Genomic DNA, 24,501 nt, shown 5'->3' with positions numbered 1-24,501 from the left:
GCATCGCAAAAAAAAACAAACAAGTTTGATCAGAATCGTCGAACGTATCTGATGCGAATGCATTTTAATTTAACAAAAAAAAAGCAATCGAATAATATTGTGGTTTATTGTGTGCATTGTGTGTTACGTATAGCAAAGTTCATCAATTTCATTGCATTGTTAAAAAGTGAATGCATTTATTTGTGAAGTTCGTAAAGTGTAGTTTGGAAAATAAATTGGAACAACAGCCAACAGGAAAAGAGAAAATTTACAGCTGCGAAAAAAATATTTGGGTAGCAGCCGTGTGAAAAAAATACAAAACAAATGCCCTTAGAAGAAAATGAAAGTTACGCGAGAATGGCGATCAATTGAATGCGAAGACAGGTTCCTTCAAGAAATGATAATTTAAGGACGTTCTCAAAGTAATAATCAAATTACCACAAAAAATAAAACAAGTGCGTTCGAGGGGGAGGAATGTGTTCACCGACTGTGCTGCAGGGTTGCTGCTCCCAATGGCGTACCTGGATCCGGCCATTTCTGACCGCCGTGTACGTCTTGTTTGTGATCATCGTAGTGCCGCTGCTGATCGTCAACTCTGTCAAAGATGGCTTCTCCCGGAAAGATCAGCTCATTCTCATCGGAGGGCTGTTTGTCCTTTCGGCCATACCCATTTCTATACGGCAAATTACACAACATATTGTACATTTTACGAAGCCAATCCTGCAGAAACCCATCGTCAGGTACGTAAAAATATCAGTCTTTTGCTGACGTGATTTGTTGTGCATGAGACAGTTCGACTTGTTTGCTTTTAAAACAGGCGTATCAAGGTTCACGAACATGGAAGTGCAGTTAAAATGTTATGATGAAACTGGAAAACTGAAAATCAAAATCCAATATATCCGATGAAATGGCATTTCGTAACCGTTTTGTACATACATATTTGCAGCAATTGATTTTGTTCGATAAGAGTTATCTAAAGAATGACCTAATATATCACCTTCCTACACCTATGCTGGTTTCGATATAGATGCCCATTGCTTTTGGTTTGTTACGGTGGTGGCAAAGGTTAAATGCGATATTAGAATTTGATATGCATTCGCTTCAACTGAGGAATGGAATAATAAATTTTTATTGATAGTCAATGCCATTGTGCCGAATTATTTTATTCTTTTCTTGGCATTACTTGAAGACGTTGAAGACAGTCCTGATTTCTAAACAGCAAACTGTCTGCTCTTGTTTACTTACTAAAGTAAACTCTTTCGGCGGTTCGCACTGATAAGGCTTCACTCACCAACTCAGACAAGTATACACACCCTCAGCTATTGTGAATTATTCTTGTTTTTCATGTCTTATATGATCAATTGCAACAATAGACGTAATAAACTATTTATTACCTCCAATACTGCAAAATATTGCTTCAGTGAAGATATTGGCCATAGTTTCCATCGTGTGTCAAATGTAAATTTGTAATTTGTAATTTATTAGTAATAACGTAAACCTGGTACTTATAAACTATTTTTCAGGTCAAGGAAGATGTATGACGCTGTACTTTGGCTGCCGTACCAAGTTCGTGTCTTTGCAAATTGTTACGATTTATTTTCTATGAGCAGGTCACATCATGTTTGTGGAAGTGATAATGATTATGAACCAAATGACTATATATCATCTACATGAGATAATGCTATTTTCTGTGGCTTATCAACTCCCACTGAAGCTAAGACACAGCCCTGCAAGGTCATTAGAACATTTATAATGTTAGCTGATAATTTATATTTATTGACTCGCATTGCATTATCTCATAAAAAAGATGGTATTTTATTTTTATGCTTTGCTTTGTCCGGTTGAACTGGATTGAAATATGAATCATACATGTTGTTATTGCTAGACATTAGGTCGATTCATCTGATTATTTCGTTTATTGTACAATCTCTTCGAAAAAGAGTAACAAAAATGCCAATCGACGCAACGCAACAAATTAAGCATATATGTAGCATATGCATTTTGTATGCTTTATGCATGCTTGTTACATATTGATCTATCAATACAGCAATATCCCGATTTTATCACCGCCCTGGTGGTTGGGGTGATAAAACAGGGTATGTGACAAAATTGTAAAAAAAATATTTTCAATTTTTTAATTCATTCCACAAATATGTATCATTTTATGCCTTGGAAAAGCCAAATACGTGAACGGTACCCGTTATTTCTTGTCGAAATTGGTTACAGAATATTTCCTAGGTACTCAAAAGTCGTTCGTAATAACAGGCATTGCAATTAATCCCATCATTCGATCTTCTGAGCAAAGATACTGATGATATGAAGGGATATCGATCTTAGTTATCTATCTGCTCAGTAAACAAAGTGCAAGGTGTGTTGTTAAATTCAACTTATCGTTTTTTGATGAGTTTGCTGATGTTGTCACAAGGATGTCGTGCTACACGATAAAAAGTTCATTTGCATCCACCATGCAACACATCAATCCATCGTAGGGTGGATTGTGATGGGCTGATGGTAAATAGCAGTACACGGAACCGCGAAACAACTTACTTTACGGTTCCTTTCACTCAAATCTGCCCTTGCGTGGAAGAAGTCAAAAATAAGTAAAATGCGAAAAAATCCGGTGAGTACTTTGCCTTTACTCCCGTGTTGAATTTTCACCCACTATGAAGTTTCACCAACTCAAATTTATGTTATTTTCACTCACTCGAGACTATGATGAAAACAACTCAAATTTAGCTTCTTCCACGGAGCAGCACACGTTGGGTCGATGCAGCTCTGTTTGTTTATAATATCATTCATGAGAGGGAGTGAGAAAACTACCTAATATTGAGTTAAAAATTTGAACTTCGTACTCAAAAATGAGTGCTTTAAACTTTTTTTTTAGGTTCTTTATTTTTTCTGTGTACAGAAAAAGAAGGCATCACATATTTTGACAGTTCGTTTGTTTTCACCGGAATAGAGAGCAGAATGAAAGTTGTTTCGCGCTAATAGAGCTTCAAATACTCGGTTGAATTCCACTATCCTTTATAAATTGAATAGTTACGACTTGCACCTACCTAACAAGGAGCGGAATACTTACATAAGGTAGGCAACTGTAACATTTCTTGCTAGTTTTAAAAATGTAACAAACATATTTTAGGGCTCTTATCACTGCAGAACTTCTTGAGAGTTTCATGCATTCCCAGCCGAGCAAAGATGCTTCGCCAGAGATTGTGATTCGCTCCGTTGCCACAACTTCAGGCCACTTCAAATGTGCGTCCACTCCGTTGAATAGACCAGCAAAATCAACGTGAACACGCTTCCATGAACTCATCGGTCTTGGCCACGGAACCGGTGCTGCTTTTGGTGGACATTTTGTTACGGAAGCACAACATTTACAGGCATTGACGTACTGGGCGTTTTGAAGCAACTGCTAGATGGGAGCTTATCAACTTTATGGCCATGGAGAAAGCATTGCAGAGGATGGCAGATATTCATCTTCAATTTCCACCACATCTCTACTACTCGAAAAGATGAACCAACAATGGGGACCCCATGTCCGTAAGCCCTACTTCCATTAGGAACACGAAGATTTAATGCCTGTACCATTTTAGCTACCTATTCGAAAAAAGAATTAATTGAAAAGCTTCAAGATATCTCCGAAACCAGTATGAGATTGTTCAAACGCTATAATCAGCTCATGTTATTTTTATGATTTAATGGAAATGGTAACTAACCCATATATATTTGAAATAAATATCAAAAAATCCATCGGTAATCTAACATCTATCTTTCCAAAAATATCGGCAGGAATTCTAGAAATTCTTTCGGCACTCGTTCCAACAATTCCTTGAGGATTTTTTTTGTAATACCGCCGTCGGGGGTGACTAGGGGGAATGGGTCAGCGCTCTCACCGACAATGTGGAGGTTGGATAACAAAATCGTTCTAAAAGGTCTCTTATAATTTAGTACTCTTGCCAGATACATTTAATCTATTCTACAAGCAAACTATGTAGTTGAAACAGTGATCCATTCTCACCCCCATTTGACCCATTGTCACCCCCGACGACGGTATCTTCGAAAAATCTGCTAATACTAAGGACACACCTGTGGTACTTGTGCCATAGTACAAGAGAACAAGAAAGTTATTCCAAGACTATCTTTGATAAAGACCGTGGTACTTATACCACCAGTGTGTCATTAGTATAAGATTACATTTGGAAAATCATCTCCGAAAATACTTTCAGAAACCATTACTCACAAAATCCATCGGTAATTTCTTTAAGAGTTTCTTCATAAATTCCTTCTGGAATCCTTATTGGCAATATAAGGAAAACTCCTTCCAATATTTTCTTTAAACTTGCTTTGAAAATAGTACCAATTATTTCTACGAAAATTCTTCCAGGATTTTTTACCATTACTTCTTCACGAATTCTTTCGAAAATTCATCAGGAATACCTCCGGAAGTTTCCAGTGACTCCTGCAAGAGCTCGTGTATGTATCCTCGAAAGAATTCTTGGAGCAAATCCCGAAGAAACTAATTGAAAAATGCTTGGAGGAAGCTGTGGAAAAATTCCTTCAAAAGATCCTTCGGAAACAACTCCGGGGGAAACTTAGAGAATTCCTCAGGAAGATCTTTAGGAAATTTAGCCAGGCAATCATTTGGAAAAACCTTCGGAAATTCCTCCGAGAGATCCTTAGAAAATTTTCATTACGAATTCCATTGAGCGTTTCTCCGGAAAATCATTCTGGAATTTCTTTTTAAATTCCTTAGGAAACTCCTCTGAAATATCCTCCGGGAGATCATTAGGTAATGTATCCTGAAGATCCTCAAAGCATTTCTCTGGGAGAATTCAGGAAGATCCTTTGGAAATTGACTCAAGGAATCTTTTCTTCGGAAAATCCTTCGGAAATTCCCCCAGGAAGTCTTTCTGGAAATTCTGTGGAAAATCTTTCACGAATTCCAGCGGGAGTTCTTCCTGTAATCATTTCGAAAATTCCTTGGAGAACTTCTTCGAGAATTTCTCTGGGATATCCTCCGGAAATTCTTCAGGGAATTCTTTCTAGGCATTCCGTGGGCAATTCGCTAAATTCCTCTGAGAGTTCAATCCGAATTTTTCCGGAAGATTCTTCAGGAATTCCTCAGAAACTATATCCAGCGATTTATCTGAAGGTTCCTCCAGGAATTCCTCCAGAATTTCTTTCAAGATTTCCTCAAGGAATTTCTCCGAAAGATCCTACAGGAATGTCTGCGAAAGTTTCTTTAGGAATACCTCAGGAAACTCCTTCAGGAATTCCCACGGAAGTTTCTTCAGGAATTCTTCCTCTAGTTTTTTAGAAGTTCATTTATTCCAGAAATTCCTCCACAAATTCCTCCGGAAGTTTCTCTGGAAAAAGTTCCTCCAGGAATTCCTCCGGAAAAAGTTTCTCCAGGAATTCCTCCGGAAAAAGTTCCCCCAGGAATTCCTCCGGAAAAAGTTCCTCCAGGAATTCCTCCGGAAAAAGTTCCTCCAGGAATTCCTCCGGAAAAAGTTCCTCCAGGAATTCCTCCGGAAGTTCCTCCAGGAATTCATCCAGAAAAAGTTCCTCCAGGAATTCCTCCGGAAAAAGTTCCACCAGGAATTCCTCCGGAAAAAGTTCCTCCAGGAATTCCTCCGGAAAAAGTTCCTCCAGGAATTCCTCCGGAAAAAGTTCCTCCAGGAATTCCTCCGGAAGTTCCTCCAGGAATTCATCCAGAAAAAGTTCCTCCAGGAATTCCTCCGGAAAAAGTTCCACCAGGAATTCCTCCGGAAAAAGTTCCTCCAGGAATTCCTCCGGAAAAAGTTCCTCCAGGAATTCCTCCGGAAAAAGTTCCTCCAGGAATTCCTCCGGAAAAAGTTCCTACAGGAATTCCTCCGGAAAAAGTTCCTCCAGGAATTCCTCCGGAAAAAGTTCCTCCAGGAATTCCTCCGGGAAAAGTTCCTCCAGGAATTCCTCCGGAAAAAGTTCCTCCAGGAATTCCTCCGGAAAAAGTTCCTCCAGGAATTCCTCCGGGAAAAGTTCCTTCAGGAATTCCTACGGAAGAAGTTCCTCCAGGAATTCCTCCGGAAAAAGTTCCTCCAGGAATTCCTCCGGAAAAAGTTCCTCCAGGAATTCCTCCGGAAAAAGTTCCTCCAGGAATTCCTCCGGAAAAAGTTCCTCCAGGAATTCCTCCGGAAAAAGTTCCTCCAGGAATTCCTCCGGAAAAAGTTCCTCCAGGAATTCCTCCGGAAAAAGTTCCTCCAGGAATTCCTCCGGCAGTTCCTCCAGGAGTTCCTCCGGAAGTTCCTCCAGGAGTTCCTCCGGAAGTTCCTCTACGAATTCCTCCGGAAGTTCCTCCAGGAATTCCTCCTGAAATTCTTCCAGAAATTCCTTCGGAAGTTCCACCAGGAATTCCTCCGGAAGTTCCTCCAGGAATTCCTCCGGAAGTTCCTCCAGGAATTCCTCCGGAAGTTCCTCCAGGAATTCCTCCGGAAGTTCCTCCAGGAATTCCTCCGGAAGTTCCTCCAGGAATTCCTCCGGAAGTTCCTCCAGGAATTCCTCCGGAAGTTTCTCCAGGAATTCCTCCGGAAGTTCCTCCAGGAATTCCTCCGGAAGTTCCTCCAGGAATTCCTCCGGAAGTTCCTCCAGGAATTCCTCCGGAAGTTCCTCCAGGAATTCCTCCGGAAGTTCCTCCAGGAATTCCTCCTGAAGTTCTTCCAGGAATTCCTCCTGAAGTTCCTCCAGGAATTAGTTCGGCAATTCCTCCAGGAATTCCTCCGGAAGTTCCTCCAAGAATTCCTCCGGAAGTTCCTCCAGGAATTCCTCCGGAAGTTCCTCCAGGAATTCCTCCGGAAGTTCTTTCAGGAATTCCTCCTGAAGTTCATCCAGGAATTAGTTCGGCAATTCCTCCAGGAATTCCTCCGGAAGTTCCTCCAAGAATTCCTCCGGAAGTTCCTCCAGGAATTCCTCCAGAAGTTCCTCCAGGAATTCCTCCGGAAGTTCTTTCAGGAATTCCTCCTGAAGTTCCTCCAGGAATTAGTTCGGCAATTCCTCCAGGAATTCCTCCGGAAGTTCCTCCAGGAATTCCTCCCGAAGTTTCTCCAGGAATTCCTCCGGAAGATCCTCCAGGAATTCCTCCGGAAGTTCCTCCAGGAATTCCTCCTAAAATTCTTCCAGGAATTCTCTCGGAAGTTCCTCCAGGAATTCCTCCGGAAGTTCCTCCAGGAATTCCTCCGGAAGTTCCTCCAGGAATTCCTCCGGAAGTTCCTCCAGGAGTTCCTCCGGAAGTTCCTCCAGGAGTTCCTCCGGAAGTTCCTCCAGGATTTCATCCGGAAGATCCTCCAGAAATTCTTCCGGAAGTTCCTCCAGGAATTCCTCCTGAAATTCTTCCAGGAATTCCTTCGGAAGTTCCTCCAGGAATTCCTCCGGAAGTTCCTCCAGGAATTCCTCCGGAAGTTCCTCCAGGAATTCCTCCCGAAGTTCCTCCAGGAATTCCTCCTGAAGTTCCTCCAGGAATTAGTTCGGCAGTTCCTCCAGGAATTCCTCCGGAAGTTCCTCCAAGAAATCCTCCGGAAGTTCCTCCAGGAATTCCTCTGGAAGTTCCTCCAGCAACTCCTCCGGAAGTTCCTCCAGCTATTGCTCCGGAAGGTCCTCAAGGAGTTCCTCCGGAAGTTCCTCAAGGAATTCCTCCGGAAGTTCCTCCAGGAATTCCTCCGGAAGTTCCTCCAGGAATTCCTCCGGAAGTTCCTCCAGGAATTCCTCCTGAAGTTTCTCCAGGAATTCCTCCGGAAGTTTCTCCAGGAATTCCTCCGGAAGTTCCTCCAGGAAATCCTCCGGAAGTTTCTCCAGGAATTTTTACGAAAGTTCCTCTAGGTATTCCTTCGGAAGTTCCTCCAGGAATTCCTCCGAAAGTTCTTCCAGAAATTCCTCTGGAAGTTCCTCTAGGAATTCCTCCGGAAGTTTCTTCAGGAATTCTTCCGGAAGTCCCTCCAGGGATTCCTCCGAAAATCGCTTCAGGAACTCCTCAGGTAATTCTTTCAGGAATTCCTCAGATTATTCTTTCAGGAATTCCTTGCTCCGAATTCCACCAGGAAATCTTCCGGAAATTCCTACAGGAATTCCTCCAGAAATTCCTCTGGAAATTCTTCAAGGAAATCATCCAGAAATTCCTCCAGGAAATCCTACGAAAATTCCTTTGGAAAATCCTCCGAAATTTCCTCCAAGAGTTCTTCTTAGAATTCGTCATGGAATTCCTCCTGAAATTCCTATGAGACTTTCTCCAGGAATTCCTCCAAGACCAAAGACATACTGTCACATATGCGTGCGCGAACGCGTCTTAGCACTCGTGAAGTGGAATATCAGCAAAAGGATTCCATTTGTCTTGGACGCGTTTGCTCACGCGACAGTATGTCATCGGTCCAAGACATTCTCCAGGAATTCTTCCGAAAATTGCTCCAGGATTTCCTTTGGGACTTCCTCCTGGAATTCCTTCGGGAATCCCTCATGGAATTCATTCTAGAATTCCTCAAGGAACTCGTTAGGAAATTCCTGGAGAACCTCTAAAAAAATCCCAGTAGAATATTTCCCGTTGGATTATCTGAAGAATTTCCAGATTTCCAGGACTTTGCCTTTACTCTGGAAATTTGACTGATCATTCGAATATTCCGTTGAGATGTCCTCCAAGAAATCCTTTGGAAATTCTTCTGAGAATTCCTCCAGGAACTACTCCGGGAATTCGTTAGGGAGTTCCTCTGAGAATTTCTTAGAGCATTCCTCAAGGAATTCCTCTAAGAATTCCTTCGGGAATTTTTCTGGGAAATCATCTGTGAATTCCTTCAGGAATTCCTGCGGAAATTCATCCAGGATTTCCACCGGGAATTCCTTCGAGAATTCCGTTAGAATTCCTTCAGGAATTTCTTCTGGAACATCTCCAGGAATTCCTCCTGAAAATACTCCGGGAATTCCTTCAGGAATTGCTCTGGGAATTCCTCCTTGAATTCCTTCAAGAATTCCTCTTGAAATTCCTCCGGAAATTACACGTTGAATTCCGCCATGAATTTTTTCTGCAATTCATCCGGAGATTCCTCCAGGAGTTTCTCCGGAAATTCCTCCTGGAATTGCTCTGGAAATTCCTACAGGAATTCCTCTGGAAATTCCTACAGGAATTCCTCCGAAAATTCCTCCAGGAATTCTTGCCTCCACCAGAAATTCCTCCAGGAATTCTTGCCTCCACCAGAAATTCCTCCAGGAATTCTTGCCTCCACCAGAAATTCCTCCGGGAGTTCCTTCGGGAATGCATATGTGAATTGCACCAGGAAATCCCCCGGAACTCCTCCCGGAATTTCTCCGGAAATTCCTCCAGGCATTAAGGCTGCCTTACACCTCAGGAAAATTTTCCGCCGGAATTTGATCCCCGTGTATTTTAAAGGGGGCCGGGATTTTTATTTTCCGTGCCCAAATCCCGAAAACATCGCATATGCAAAAATCCATTGGGAATAAATCCGCGGACCAAATTCCCGAGGTGTGAGGCTACCTTTAATCCGAAAATTTCCTCTTTCAGGAATTTCTCCGGAAATTCCTTCCTTCAGGAATTTCTCCGGAAAATCCTTCTCTAGAAATTGCTCCGGAAATTAATCCAGGAATTCCCCAAGAAATTCCCCCAGAAATTCTCCCCAGAATTCCTTCGGAAATTTCTCCGGGAGTTCCAATGGGAATTCCTACATGAATTCCAGAATTCCCGTGAAATTTCCGGAGGAATTCTCGAAGCAATTCCTGCAGGAATCCATGGGAAAATTCTTGAAAAAATTTCCGGAGAAACTATGGAGGAATTCTGAAGGAATTTCCGGGGAAATTCTTGGAGAAAATCCCGTGAAATTTCCTGGCGGAATTTTCGGAGAAATTTCCGAAGGAACTCCCGGAGGAATTCCCGAAGAAGTTCTTGGAGGAATTTCTGGAGGAATTCTTGTAGGTAAATCCTCCATACCTCTGCCATACAGGAATTCCTTCATGAATACCTCCGAGAATTTCTTACGAAATTCCCCCGGATATTCCTACGGGAATTCCTCCAGGAATTCCCTCTGGAATTTCTCCAGGAATTCTATTGGGAATTTCTCCTGGAATCTCTATGGTAGTTTATCCGGAGATTCCTTTGGGAAGTCCTCCATTATTCCTTTTAAAATTCCTCCGGGAATTCCTTTGCAATTCCTACAAGAATTCCTTAGATAAATCTTCCAGGAATTGCTTTGGAAAGTCGTATAGGAACTCCTTTGAGAATTCCTCCGGAAATTCCTTTGGGGATTCCTCCGGGAATTCTTTCGGGAATTCCTCCGAATAATTTTTCGAGAATTCCTTAGGGAATTTCTCCGAGAATTCCTTGGATAATTTCTTTGGGAATTTCATGGGGAATTCCTTGGGGAATGCCTCTTCAGCCGGGAAATCCTACGAAAATTCTATTGAGAATTCCTCCGGGTACTCTTGTTGGGGGGGGAGGGTATAATTCTTTCAAGAATTCCTAGGTAATTTTTCTCGGGAATTCCGTCTTGAGTTTTTGCTGGAATTCCTCCGAAAACTCTTTAGGGAATTTCTTACAGAGGATCTTCCGGAGGAATTGCTAGAGGAACTTCCGGACGAATTCCTAGATGAACTTCCGGAGGAATTGGTTAAGGTACTTCCGGTAGAATTCTTAGAAGAACTTCCAGAGGAATTCATAAAGGAACTTCCGGAAGAATTCCTTGAGGAACTTTCGGAGGAATTGCTGAAGAAACTTCCGGAGGAATTACTAGAGGAACTTCCAGAGGAATTGCTAGAGGAACTTCCGGACGAATTCCTAGATGAACTTCCGGAGGAATTGGTTAAGGTACTTCCGGTAGAATTCTTAGAAGAACTTCCAGAGGAATTCATAAAGGAACTTCCGGAAGAATTTCTTGAGGAACTTTCGGAGGAATTGCTGAAGAAACTTCCGGAGGAATTGCTAGAGGAACTTCCAGAGGAATTCCCAGAGGAACTTCCGGAGGAATTTCTGGAGGAACTTCCGGAGGAATACCTGGAGGAACTTCCAGAGGAATTCCTGGAGGAACTTCCGAAGGAATTCCTGGAGGAACTTCCAGAGGAATTCCTGGAGGAACCTCCGGAGGAATTCTTGGAGGAACTTCCGGAGGAATTCCTGGAGGAACTTCCGGAGGAATTCCTGGAGGAACTTCCGGAGGAATTCCTGGAGGAACTTCCGGAGGAATTCCTGGAGGAACTTCCGGAGGAATTCCTGGAGGAACTTCCGGAGGAATTCCTGGAGGAACTTCCGGAGGAATTCCTGGAGGAACTTCCGGAGGAATTCCTGGAGGAACTTCCGGAGGAATTCCTGGAGGAACTTCCGGAGGAATTCCTGGAGGAACTTCCGGAGGAATTCCTGGAGGAACTTCCGGAGGAATTCCTGGAGGAACTTCCGGAGGAATTGGTTAAGGTACTTCCGGAAGAATTGGTTAAGGTACTTCCGGAAGAATTCCTAGAAGAACTTCCAGAGGAATTCATAGAGGAACTTCCGGAAGAGTTTATTGAGGAACTTCTGGAGGATTTCCTAGAGGAACTTCCGGAGGAATTCCAGGACGAACTTTCGGACAAATTCCTAGAGGAATTTCCTCAGGAATTCGTAGAGGAACTTCTGGAGGAATTCCTAGAGGAGCTTCCGGACGATTTCCTAGAGGAACTTCCGGAGGAATCCCTAGAGGAACTTCCGGAGGAATTCCTGGAGGAACTTCCGGAGGAATTCCTGGAGGAACTTCCGGAGGAATTCCTGGAGGAACTTCCGGAGGAATTCCTGGAGGAACTTCCGGAGGAATTCCTGGAGAAACTTCCGGAGGAATTCCTGGAGGAACTTCCGGAGGAATTCCTGGAGGAACTTCCGGAGGAATTCCTGGAGGAACTTCCGGAGGAATTCCTGGAGGAACTTCCGGAGGAATTCCTGGAGGAACTTCCGGAGGAATTTCTGGAGGAACTTCCGAAGGAATTCCTGGAGGAACTTCCGGAGGAATTCCTGGAGGAATTTCCGGAGGAATTCCTGGAGGAATTTCCGGAGGAATTCCTGGAGGAACTTCCGGAGGAATTCCTGGAGGAACTTCCGGAGGGATTCCTGGAGGAACTTCCGGAGGGATTCCTGGAGGAACTTCCGGAGGGATTCCTGGAGGAACTTCCGGAGGAATTCCTGGACGAACTTCCGGAGGAATTCCTGGAGAAACTTCTGGAGGAATTCTTAGAGGAACTTCCGGAGGAATTCCTGGACGAACTTTCGGAGAAATTCCTAGACTAATTTCCGGAGGAATTCGTAGAGGAACTTCCGGATGATTTCCTGGAGGAACTTCCGGAGGAATTCCTGGAGGAACTTCCGGAGGAATTCCTGGAGGAACTTCCGGAGGAATTCCTGGAGGAACTTCCGGAGGAATTCCTGGAGGAACTTCCGGAGGAATTCCTGGAAAAACTTCCGGAGGAATTCGTAGAGGAACTTCCGGAGGAACTTCCGCATGAATTCCTGGAGGAACTTCCGGAAGAATTCCTGGAGGAACTTCCGGAGGAATTCCTGGAGGAACTTCCGGACGATTTCCAGGAGAAACTTCCGGGCGAATTCCTGGAGGAATTTCCGGAGGAATTTCTGGAAGAATTTCCGGAGGAATTTCTGGAGGAACTTCCGGAGGTATTTCTAGAGGAACTTCCGGACGAACTCCTGGAGGAACTTCCAGATGAATTTCTGGAGGAACTTCCGGGCGAATTCCTGAAGGAATTTCCGGAGGACTTCCTAGAAGAATGTGGGTTTCGTGGCCGTGCGGTTAGCGACGTCATTCGCCCAGGAGCATGTGCTATGGAGTGCCGGTTCGATTCCCTCCCCGGTAAGGAGGAAACTTTCCGTGATACGGAAAATCTTTCACTGGTTTACTGGGTGTAATGTGTCATGTCCTTTGTCTCATGCTAGGTGTTAAGTATTCAGTCTGTACGACCTTTGGTCGAAGATGGTGTCCCTGTCTTTATTGAGAAGAAATAAAAAAAATCGTTGATGAACTTCCGGAAGAATTTCCACAGGATTTCCCGGTGGTACTTCCAGAGGAAATCTCAAAGAAATTCAAAAAGGTATACCCAGAGAAACTTCAAAAAGAATTTTCGGGCGGATTTCTGGAGGAATTTCCAATGGAATTCCCGAGCAAATTCCCAAGTGAGTTTACGAAGCAATTCTCCAGCGTATTCCAAGAAAGGTTGCAAAGCGTATATTCCCAAAGAAATATTTTTGGAGAATTTTCCTGAGGAATTCACAAATGAACCACCAGAGGAACAGGAAGTCGCAGAGGAATTCCCAAAGGATTTCACGAAGGAATTCCCATAGGATTTCCCGGAGGAATTCCCGAAAGGAGCTCCCGAAGAACTTCTATGAAGAATTCTTGAAGGAATATAAATTCCTGAACGACTTCTCGTAGGAAATCCTTATGGTATCAACGAAGGAGCTCCAGGATGAACTTCCAAAGGAATTCCCAAAATAATTTCCGAAGAACTTTTTGGAAGAATTTCTGAAGCAATTCTCGGGAAAAATTTCCAATGAAATTTGCGGATGAATGAATTGTCGGAATAATTCCCGGATGGATTCCTGGAGAATTTCCCGGAAACAGTTCAGGAACGAATTCCCGAAGAACATCCCAACGTGATGTGAGGAATATTCGAGTGAATTTTTGGGATTCCCGAAAGTATTCTTAAAGGAATTACCAAAGGAAACCTCGGAAAAATTTCCGAAAAAAATTCTTAAGGATTTCCCGGAGGAGATCCTGAAAGATCCGGAAGAAATTTACGGAGGAATTTGTGAAGAAATTCCCGGAGGATTTGCCGATGAAATTCTCGGTGAAACTACCAAAGGTTTCAGTCTGCCGGTGGAATTCACAGATAACAACCCTCTTTCTTAAAAAGGAATTGCTGAATAACCTCTCCGCAGGATTTTTTAGTGGAATTTCCTGAAGTATTTCCGCAGAAATTCCTGAACGTCCTGATAAACTTTCAGAGCATAGTTCCAGTAGAATTCCAGTACGAACACCAGATGCCATCATGAATCAACATCATTAATCGACCTAGAATAACAATTAAGGATTAAAATATAATTTATTTTCATGAAATATCATCTTTGAATATCAACGCTTGGAACAGTTTTGAATAATTTACTGCAAATGAAATTTTTTTTGACATCTTAGATGTCAACAAACCGAGTTTTTATGCAGCAAAATCTGTGCAACATATCGCGTGAACCAATTTTGTCACGGATGAACCGTACGAAACAAAATATGACAGATCTACTCATCAAAATCAGTCATCAAAGGCGATTGTTGAATTTAACAACACAGCTGCAATGTTCGTCATGGAGAAACATTTTTTCACTGCTTTTGTTGTAGCAACGCCCTCGCAACGTGAACAAACCCCGAACAGCGCTGGCTATCAGGTGCTATCAGGATCATCATCAAATGCTCAAATGATAATATCTTTCCAGAGTGCCTGTAATAAACGACAGGCGGTGAAAATTATTACATGAAAATCAATGTTGTTAGTAGTATTACTTACGAAAATAAAAAGAATGACAAATTTTTTTGGGGTGACAAAATCGGGCCGAAAGCGTGATAAAATCGGGTCGAAAACTGATAAAATCGGGGGCCCTGTCCACGGATGATGAGGTCAACGTTGATAAGTCAAGTGTCTGCATATTGTTAAAATTGTGAAATAATTTGTTCTTTTATAGTACACATTGCTAGTATTATTAGTACACATTAGTACACACTATAAGCAGTACTGAAGTACGTATTTTAATCCCGGTAACATTTCAATTTAACAGAAACGCGTCGAGTATTTTTTGCCAATATATAGAAAATAATTAAACACTTGATATATCATACCTCCATGCAAATACTTAGAGAAGGTGTCGCATGATCTAACAACATCTTCTTGAGTATATGCTGCGGAGGTTCCGGCAGGGTCTAGTACCAGTCTTAACTAACAAAATACTAACACAAAAGACTGGGAAGCAAACGATCATCCATTGCACCAATTGTAGTTCATAGTTCAGTATAGTAGTGAAAGTAGATACTGTAGATTTACTAATTTTGCATTATATACGGTGATTGTATTCGTTATTTCTTCTCAGTAATCTTTGTTATTTTACTCTTACTTTTACTGCATGGATCAACGTATAAACAAACCTGTTTCGCTCTTCATTTTTTTTGGGTTAGGAAAAAATAATACATACTCCAATGTAAAGAAAGATTGAAGGACATAGGAGACGTGACTAAGTGTATTCTGAAAGACAAATAAAATTAGTTGACTACCTTATAACACAGTAAATGACCGATAGGGAATGAACTCATGATCAGCGCTAGACGGTAAAACAAGAGATAGAGTCACGATTAACTGAGACCTTAGCCACCTATGTACATGAGAATAGACCATATGATGCTTTCATCCACTATCCTTTTCTCTACATGACTAATAGTTTGACCACCTTGTTAAGTCAATAAAAAACGAACTGATCCGGTTAACAGTTGAAATAGAAGAGAGCATCTTTATTACTTTTATACAACAGCAAACCTCTTGTGGTTATATACAATTTCCTCTTATGTACTTACTAGGGATCCTACATTCAGAGATATGCGAAAGCAGCCATCTTGAGCCAATCGAGCATTGAGAACTGTCAAAATCTGAGCCAAATGAACATTGTTATTGTTGCAGATCGAAAGGTATTGCGATTTTGGTGAAATAGATTTTATGAAAAGTTTTATCGAATAAACAATTTGTTTTGCTTTCGTAAGTGAAAGTAGTCTAGTTGATGCCTTATATCGTGTTCATTCGTATTGCTCTTTAATTCTAGCGAAAATGCACTGCTAGAGGATAGACAAAATAATCAAAAAGTGTCTTCGAATGTAAAGTCATGTGCAAGCCTAAACATTTTTCACTGCGGCAAGTGCTGGCAGCGTTTGTTTACGAAAGTAACAGCGTTGCTAAATCGTTTGGAAAAGTATTCGCACATCTCTTAATATAGGATCCCTAGTACTTACTATCAGAAGGATGACAGCTGTCATCTTTAACAGATCGATACAAGGGATAGGAATTGGGACACACTGAATATAATATATTCCTAATTGAGTATATGACAACTCCTCCCTTATTTAGTTCATACTTATATCACTATCTAATAATATCGATTTGATAATATAAACAAACGACTGTATTCGTATATATTTAGATCATGTTGTATTTTATACCTATAATTCTCGATTGCATTTAGTAGCTGAACTCAATACCTTTTGACGTAAACTACGTCTAAGGGAAGACTCGGATACAGGGTGACAAATGAAAATTTCCAAATTCGAGACCGTCACGAAATCATGTAAGATTTTGAACTTGAATAGCGCCTTTATCTTCCGATGGATTTTTGAGATTTATATATCAATCGACTCGGAAATTCTCTACCAATTTGTCAATTATATTGAAACTTTGGGTTATGAACGTTAAAATAGGGTATCGGATCATTTTGTCAGCACCCTCTTTTCTTGTCCGCAAGAGTATCGTTTCGGCCGTCGCCGTTCAGTGCGGTTGGCTTTTGGACTCTGCTTTTTGTGCGGTGTTTCGCACAAAAAGTAGAACAATGGAGCCGGACACATTTTATAAAAATATTTTTATCAGCCTTATAATATTTTGTCCAATTAAATGCGCGCCTGAATCAGAAGGAAGTGTGAATTCACTTAAGATATTTTTGCAATACGTGGGTGCAATCATGCGGTACTTATTGTACACGACAAAAGCTTCGGAACGCATACGTTCTTGAAACGGGCTATATGAGTTACAATAGAGCTATCACCTTCTTGCTCCCTGAATCAATGATAATATTAAAATGGTTGCACGAATATTTTATCCATAGTGACACTCAGCGTTGGTAGAATCAGACTCAAATTTGAATCATCGAGGTTCCATGCACGAGCTAACTCGCCTGCGATTCTGTAGGGGGAGCATCGCGCTTGAGTTTCACGGCCAGAATCGCATCGCTTCGCTCACTCACCGAAAAATGATTTCGTTCTAAAAAGCGACAAAACGCAATCGAGGCGTATGTTTTGTTTATATATGCAATTATTGGCCATTGTTTTAGACGAAAAACAGATAATTCAATGCATTCAACAATGAAGAACACGTAAATATCATGCAATGATGCAAATTGCGATTCGAATCATGAGCAAATCTCTGGGCCATGATTCTGATGGGATTTTACTCACGCATGGTTTGAATCGCCGATGAGATTTGAGATTTTGAGATTTTACCAACACTGGTGACACTGCCAGATAGTGGGAGTTAGATTGTAATAACACACACACCCTCTTTTCCCGTCCTCAACGTTTACTACTCGCGCGCATCACAACCAAATTTATTGGGTTTTGGTACATGATATACATTTTATGATTTCTAGTGATGCAAGAAAAACAAGATATGCCTATGATTGGAATGTTTCTGAATAATAAATGTTGCAAACGGAAAAGAGGATGCTCATTGCTCCCCTAGGGCTTCTTCTATTGAAATATTTCATCAAATGCTTCAAAACCCAAATGTAGGCAATTCGGATCCAAGAAAGGCATCATTACCACTAAGGAATAATTTTGGGTTTTCATAGTAAATTTTTTAAACAATTGTCGTATCCAACAATTTTCATATCTTAAGATACGCTAGTTTTGTTCGAAACCACTGACATAAGTAATCAAATAAATTTTCTAAAAATATTCATGCATGATGGCACTACAATCCTCAATGAACAAAACTGCCTTACGTAGTTTACGTTGGGCGGTTGTACAAAAATTCATTATGGCTAGATTTCTGTTTCTTTCTATTCGAACGCCTCAACACAAATGGCGCCTTCGAACTTCCTGATGGAAAAACTTCAACACATTCCTGCAACGCTCCCGGGTGTAGTTCATTTCTGGCGGGTGGTGGAGCCTCGACGTCAAACCCGTGGAACGGTTCATCATCCTCAGAATCGACAAATTTTCGCTTGTGTGTCCGTACTGTTGTCTCATCTCCTCCCACATGAAACGAAACATTTCGCCTTCGTTCATTGGTTTTGACTAGCTTTATCTGCCCCCTGTGGGCCGTTAGGAGATGGGCTCCGATGGCAATCTGTAAAACATTTGTGGAAACTCTTTTAGTAAACTTAGCCTCCACCCATCTTTGCGTTTCAGAAATGTTCGGATTCCTATAGTAAACCTTGTCGCCTGGTACTAACTTTTCAAATGGGTCTGTCTGAAGTTCACCAAAATTTTTTCCTACAGCATTTTGAACTGGTGAATATTCCAGTTGATTTTTAAATGACTTATGTGGATTCAACAAGTCTAATAATAGTTTTGGTTTATAACCCAATACCTTATCAGAAGGTGTAACTCCAGACTCAAGGCAAGTATTCCTATAGTTGAACAGAAAATAATCAATTTTGTCCTGTAGATTTAGTGAAAGCATTTTAGGATCTATCAAAAACTTTTTCAAAATTTCTTTTGTAACTCCCACCAGTCTCTCCGCCTGCCCATTACTCTGAGGGTGATAGGGCGGACTTTTAAGGACCCTTATACCTTGCTTCTCCAAATATGAAATGAAAACACTGGAGTTGAAAGGTGGCCCATTATCGGTCACCACCATATCAGGTAATCCATATCTAGCGAAAATGCCAGCTAATTTCCTCAAAACTCTATCTGCACTTGTACCTGAATCCATTATTTCAACTTCCAACCACTTGGAACAACTGTCCACAATCAATAACAAAGTGTGTCCTTTAAAATAAAAAAAATCAGCATGGATCCTGCTAAATGGTCTCGATGTAGGTATCCATTTATTTGTTTCTTTAGCTCCTGGAATATTAGTCATCTTCAAACAAATCTCACAGTGGTTAACGAAATCTTCTACATCTCGGTTGATCCCAAACCAATAAACAGTCTTCCTGGCCATTTGTTTCATTTTAATTATGCCGTTATGATTAGAATGTAAAAGATTCAAAACTTTCCTCTGAAGACTAGCTGGTACCACCACTCGTTCTTGAAATAATAAACATCCGTTTACTTCCTCCAAATCATGCTTCTGAGCAAAAACGTTTCGGTAGCAATTTTGTACTTTTTTCGGCCAGCCATTCTCAATGTATAAGAGTATTTGCTGTAAAAATGAATCATTTTTGGTTTCTTTCGCTACAAGCATATAGTCTACAGGACATTCATCAGTCAAATTCAATGATTTTACATAGTTACTTTCTAGATCACACAATACCTCATTCTTCAATGGAAACCTTGAACAAAAGTCAGCATTTCCTTGTTTCTCTGCTGGTCTATATTCTATGTCATAATCATATATTGCTAAATCCATAACGTATCTCTGAAGCCTCGTGACGTAAATAGAGTTTCGCCCAGATTTACCCAAAATACCTAAAAGCGGCTTATGGTCCGTATAGATGGTGAACTTCTGCCCATACAAAAATTTATGAAACTTCTTTATCGTAGAGACAACAGCCAGTGCCTCTAAATGTAATATTGGATAAACTTTTTGTGCATTGTTTAATGAAAACGATGTGAACCAAATCGGCTGTTCTTTTCCATTAATTATATGCGAAATTACTCCCCCCAAACCATAAGAAGAAGCATCCGTGCTAACAACGATAGGTTTCTTAGGATCATAGTAGGTAAGTAAATTTGCTGACAGTAATTTCTCTTTAGATTCTCGAAAAGCTTTTTCACATACGGAACTCCATTCATACCTAACATTCTTTTTCAACAGTCCATATAAGGGATACAACGTCCTGGAAAGGTTTGGAAGAAATTTGTTATAATAATTTAGTAGTCCCAAATAAGCTTTCAGTTCGTTCACATTTTCAGGTTGTTTTGCAGCTTTTATAGTAGAAACCTTTTCAGGATTTGGTGAAAGACCTTTGTTTGAAATGATGTGTCCCAAAAACGGCAATTCATTTACGAAAAATTTGCACTTTTTATAATTCACTTTAATATTGGCCTTTGATAGCCGGTTTACAACCTCTTCGAGTTTACTCAAACATTCTTCTGCAGTTCTCCCTGCAATTAACACATGATCCAAGTAAATAAACACAAAATCAATTCCTTTCAAAATGTCTTCCATGATCTGTTGGAAAATTGCGGCGCTTGATGATGCCCCTTGGGGGAGTCTATTGTACGTAAACAAACCCTTAATCGTATTAATAACGACAAACTTTTTGGATTTTTTTGAAAGCTCCAACTGTGTGTATGCCGTAGTCAAATCCAAAGCACAAAAAACACTACAACCAGCTAAAGAGGCAAACACGTCTTGTGCTGTAGGCAGAGGATATGTGTTCGGTATCAGTACTTTGTTCAATGATACCTTACAATCTATAACAAACCTAATTTCATTGTCTTTTTAGGTACAATTACCACAGGAGAAGCTCATCAACTTGTCTTAATATGCGTTATTATTCCGTTATTTTCCAGTTCTTGTAAAAGGTCTAATACTTTATCCCTCAACCTGTACGGTACATTGTATGCCTTTTTAAATATCGGATTATGTTCCCTGAGCACCAAATCTGCTTCATAGCCGTTAATTGGCCTGGTAAAATCTTTGTTAAAAACAACGTCATATTTTGTTCTCAAGCCATCAACTATTTTGTCAAAATTATTTCCATATGTTACCTTATTAATTAATAAGGTCCGAGAAAACATTCTTCTCCAATCTCTACAAAATACGTCCAACCAATCTCGTCCAATCAACGGTATAAACTTATGTTCTGTGTCAATCACTATGAGTTCTAGTTTCGCACTTTCCGAATTCAGTACAACATCGACCATTATCGACCCATACACTTTCAAATTTGACCCATTCACAACCACTAGCTTTTTCTGATTATTTCGTACATAGATATTGTTGAAATTTCTTAAATAATCGGCTTTGCTTAACACTGACACAGAGGAACCGCTGTCAACCTCCATTCTTAGTGGTCTACCTTCGACATAAACTTCCAATAGACAAGGTTCACTAACTCTACTAATCGATTTTATCATCATGCAAGGGTAGTAATCACCTGAATCCACGTCGCTATCGTAGTCCATTCTCAATCTTTTAAAATATTCATGCGGATCCTCCAGACTTGCTGTATCTCCTACAAATTTAACCGGATGTTTTTGCTGGTTGAGGTATTTGTAACAACTTTTTTGAATATGTCCTCTAGCGTTACAAAAATGGCAGATAAAATTTGCATACCGTCCTTTTGTCTGTGATCTAGATCTAGAACGATATCCGCCATTCTGATATTGGGTGCGTCTATCCTCATTTCGATACCTTTCTCTGCCCTTCTTTCGAAATCCTTATCGCCATAACCCTTTCTTTCTTCCCTTGTGTCCTTCCAACCCAATCTGTGCTTTACCGAATTCACTCCATGGTTTCTGTTAATCGCTTGCGAACTACTTGCTGTTACTTCTTTTGTTTTCAAAATACGTTCTGCCACTTTTAACGTCAGATTCTCTTCGCCTAAAAGCTTTTGCTGCAAATCCTTGTCATGCACACCATAAACCAATTGATCCCTAATTGCTGAATCCCTAAACTCACCGAAATCACATGTCTCAGCTAGTAATTTCACGTCTAATAGAAAATTTTCATTCGTCTCACTTGGCCCTTGAACTCTACATCTAAACTTGTAACGCATCACTATATCCGATTCTACTTTATCGTATCTCTCTTTTAATTTTTTTATAATGTCCGCATAAGAAACAGTTCTAAGGTCCGTTGCAGGATAAAGACGTTTCAATTCTTGGAACACCGTTATCCCACACAAACTAAGAAAAATATCTTTTTTCTTACCCTCCGCAATGTCGTTACTAGAGAAGATATATTCCATCTGCTCGACATAATGCGAGAACGAAGTTCCTTGGACATAAGGATCAATTGAACCAATTAGTCCCATAGTGCACAATTAGTTTACGACTTGAAATTTAAAACGAAATGCAATCAAATGGCGTCTATTTGCAAAAGGAAAAGGAACAATATAATCACGTACCTTTGTCTAGCAAACTGCTGCTTGCCAAACCCTCCTATTGTTGCCGGTCTCGCCTCGGATCCGATCGATTCCCGCGCCTTCGATCCAATCGATTCCTGCGCCGCTGGTTGTCCGCTTACGCTTAAGTTACCGTCTCCTCCAACGCTCGTGTTTAACCTCTTGGTCGGTCGATGTTCCCAAAACGAATCGATCCCGATACGCACCGATGTGCCACGTATCCTCTCAGCTATCCTTCACTGTCATCCGAACTATTAAGATTTCCGCACCGATGAATGCCTTTAATACTTTCCACCTCTGTTCTCGGAATATCGACTAACTGGCCTAGCGTTATTGCTCAGAGGCTCTTTGGCTTGCTTCCGTTACAGCCTGTACCAGGGAATCAACTCAACCTGGCTCGCTTTCAAATGCCCAAACAAAAGAACGTAACTAGCGTCACTTTCGACCGACTACAAATGAAAACAAGAGAATAGAAACTTTTACTACAAATTCACAAAGCAAGCATTCTTTGTCAAACAAAACAATCACTAAACAATTGACTTCTTTCAACACTTTTCAATTTCAAGCTCTCAGCTCCGATACTGCCTTTCCAAAAAAATGGTCACCAATTACCTTTAATCCGAATATAATCCGCCTCCGTATACCCTTGCTACCGTCCGACACAAGCTAACCCGGAGCAGCCAACAACTTCTGTACGTTTTTATCACTTTCACACGCGAATAACTACTTTTTTACTCTCGTCGCCACTGTTAAGTCAATAAAAAACGAACTGATCCGGTTAACAGTTGAAATAGAAGAGAGCATCTTTATTACTTTTATACAACAGCAAACCTCTTGTGGTTATATACAATTTCCTCTTATGTACTTACTATCAGAAGGATGACAGCTGTCATCTTTAACAGATCGATACAAGGGATAGGAATTGGGACACACTGAATATAATATATTCCTAATTGAGTATATGACACACCTAAGCAAAGATTTTAAATATATTATATTTGACCTAAGGTAGTGAGGAGGATCAATCAATGTCTTTTTGAGCCCATCATCGAATGGAAGCTCACGAAATGGTTTGAAATCTTTACTGACTGATTCTAGTTCCGAGACGATGATGATGCTATGCAAGGCCGTCATAAGTCCACAAAGATAGTATTAGGCGTTTTCTTGGAACATGGTTCAAAATATGTAGTTGTTAAAATAGCAGGCTCATTTTTTTTTTAAGATTGTTTGGTGAACGGTTCTGAACTGTGGCCAGTTTTGGCTTTTCGATTCAGTTTCGACTGCTTTCACTAGATAATTTTCAAAACTTTGGACGATTATTGATATTCATCAAATTGTAATACGATATTTTAGTTTCAAAATAAGTTTTCATGAAAGGTGTTTATTTGAAATATAGTCAGCAATTCAAATTTAACGAGGTGTATCGTGTAGATTGTACGACATTTCGCGGTAAAACATTCCGCGGTTAACCATTTCGCGGTGTACTAGTTCGCGGTCTACCATTTCGCGTTCAGTATCATATCGCGGTATAACATTTCGCGGTTTATATTATTTGGCGGTATACCATTCCGCGGTTAGTACTATTCCGCGGTGAAACTTTTCGCGGTCAATACCAATTTGCAGGTTTAATTTTACTAATGTTACAAGTAGTTCAATAATGTGTTCTTTAGCTTTGTGAAGCCTCAAAATTCACCTAACTATTATGTTGAATCATTGAGTTTACACCAGACTCATATAAATTCAAATCCCAACAAAAAATATGTTTTTAAGCAAAACATATTTGCAAAGACGACTACCGCCCCCGGGGTGACAATGGGTCTAGGGGTGAGAATGGGTCAACGCTTTCACCGGCAGTCAGGAGGTCGAAGAGCAAAATCGTTTGAAAAGGTCTCTTATATTTTAATTTTCTTGCCCTCAGATGCATTCAATCCAATCTACAGGTATTCTAAGAGGTTGAAACAGTGACCCATTCTCACCCCCATTTGACCCATTGTCACCCCCGATGACGGTATGTAAAGAATGCGAAACAACACACTTTGCCTTATACCGGGCAAATGCAAACATTTAAAGAAAACGAAACCACAATTTTTTTGTTATACCGGGCAAATGCAAACATTTGAAAGAAAGCAAAACAACACACTTTGTCTTATACCGGGCAAATGCAAATATTTAAAGAAGGCAAAACATCACAATTTGCCTTATACCGGGCAAATGCGAACATTTAAAGAAGACAGCACATGATATTTAGCCTAATACCGGCTAACATTTAAGGAAGATACATTTTGCCTCATGAATAATTGTCAGTCATTCCATCTTCTGAGTTCTACCAGAATACCATAGCCTTTTAAGGTATTAAGACAGCGACCTTTACCTTATGATATAGTGTATCTTGATGACAAAGTTCACACATCTAATATTGACAATGATGTATATGTCTTTTGGAGATAACATATAATAATGCGTAAAAGAAAAGAGAAAAATACTTGAAA

General features: G+C 40.7%; 1 protein-coding gene and 1 long non-coding RNA gene across 2 annotated transcripts in view; one reads left to right on the top strand and one right to left on the bottom strand.

Annotated features, from left to right (window-relative positions):
- LOC134213445 (transmembrane protein 184C) overlaps positions 1-24,501 on the top strand; it is a 33,531-nt gene continuing 9,030 nt past the window's right edge. The window contains exon 1 of the mRNA XM_062692504.1: positions 1-719. Coding sequence (XP_062548488.1) covers positions 454-719 — 266 coding nt within the window. The 5' untranslated portion in view covers positions 1-453. The remainder of the gene's footprint in view (positions 720-24,501) is intronic.
- On the bottom strand, positions 17,816-22,959 carry LOC134217758 (uncharacterized). Its single transcript, XR_009981153.1, has 3 exons — positions 22,625-22,959; positions 22,016-22,461; positions 17,816-18,120 (listed from the first exon to the last, which is right to left on the bottom strand). It is a non-coding gene; the product is annotated as an uncharacterized LOC134217758 (long non-coding RNA).

Source organism: Armigeres subalbatus, chromosome 2, assembly GCF_024139115.2.
Source record: "Armigeres subalbatus isolate Guangzhou_Male chromosome 2, GZ_Asu_2, whole genome shotgun sequence".
NCBI classification, from domain to species: Eukaryota; Metazoa; Arthropoda; class Insecta; order Diptera; family Culicidae; genus Armigeres; species Armigeres subalbatus.
The sequence above is the reverse complement of the archived record's forward strand: the minus strand, read 5'-3'. Positions and strand labels throughout refer to the sequence as shown.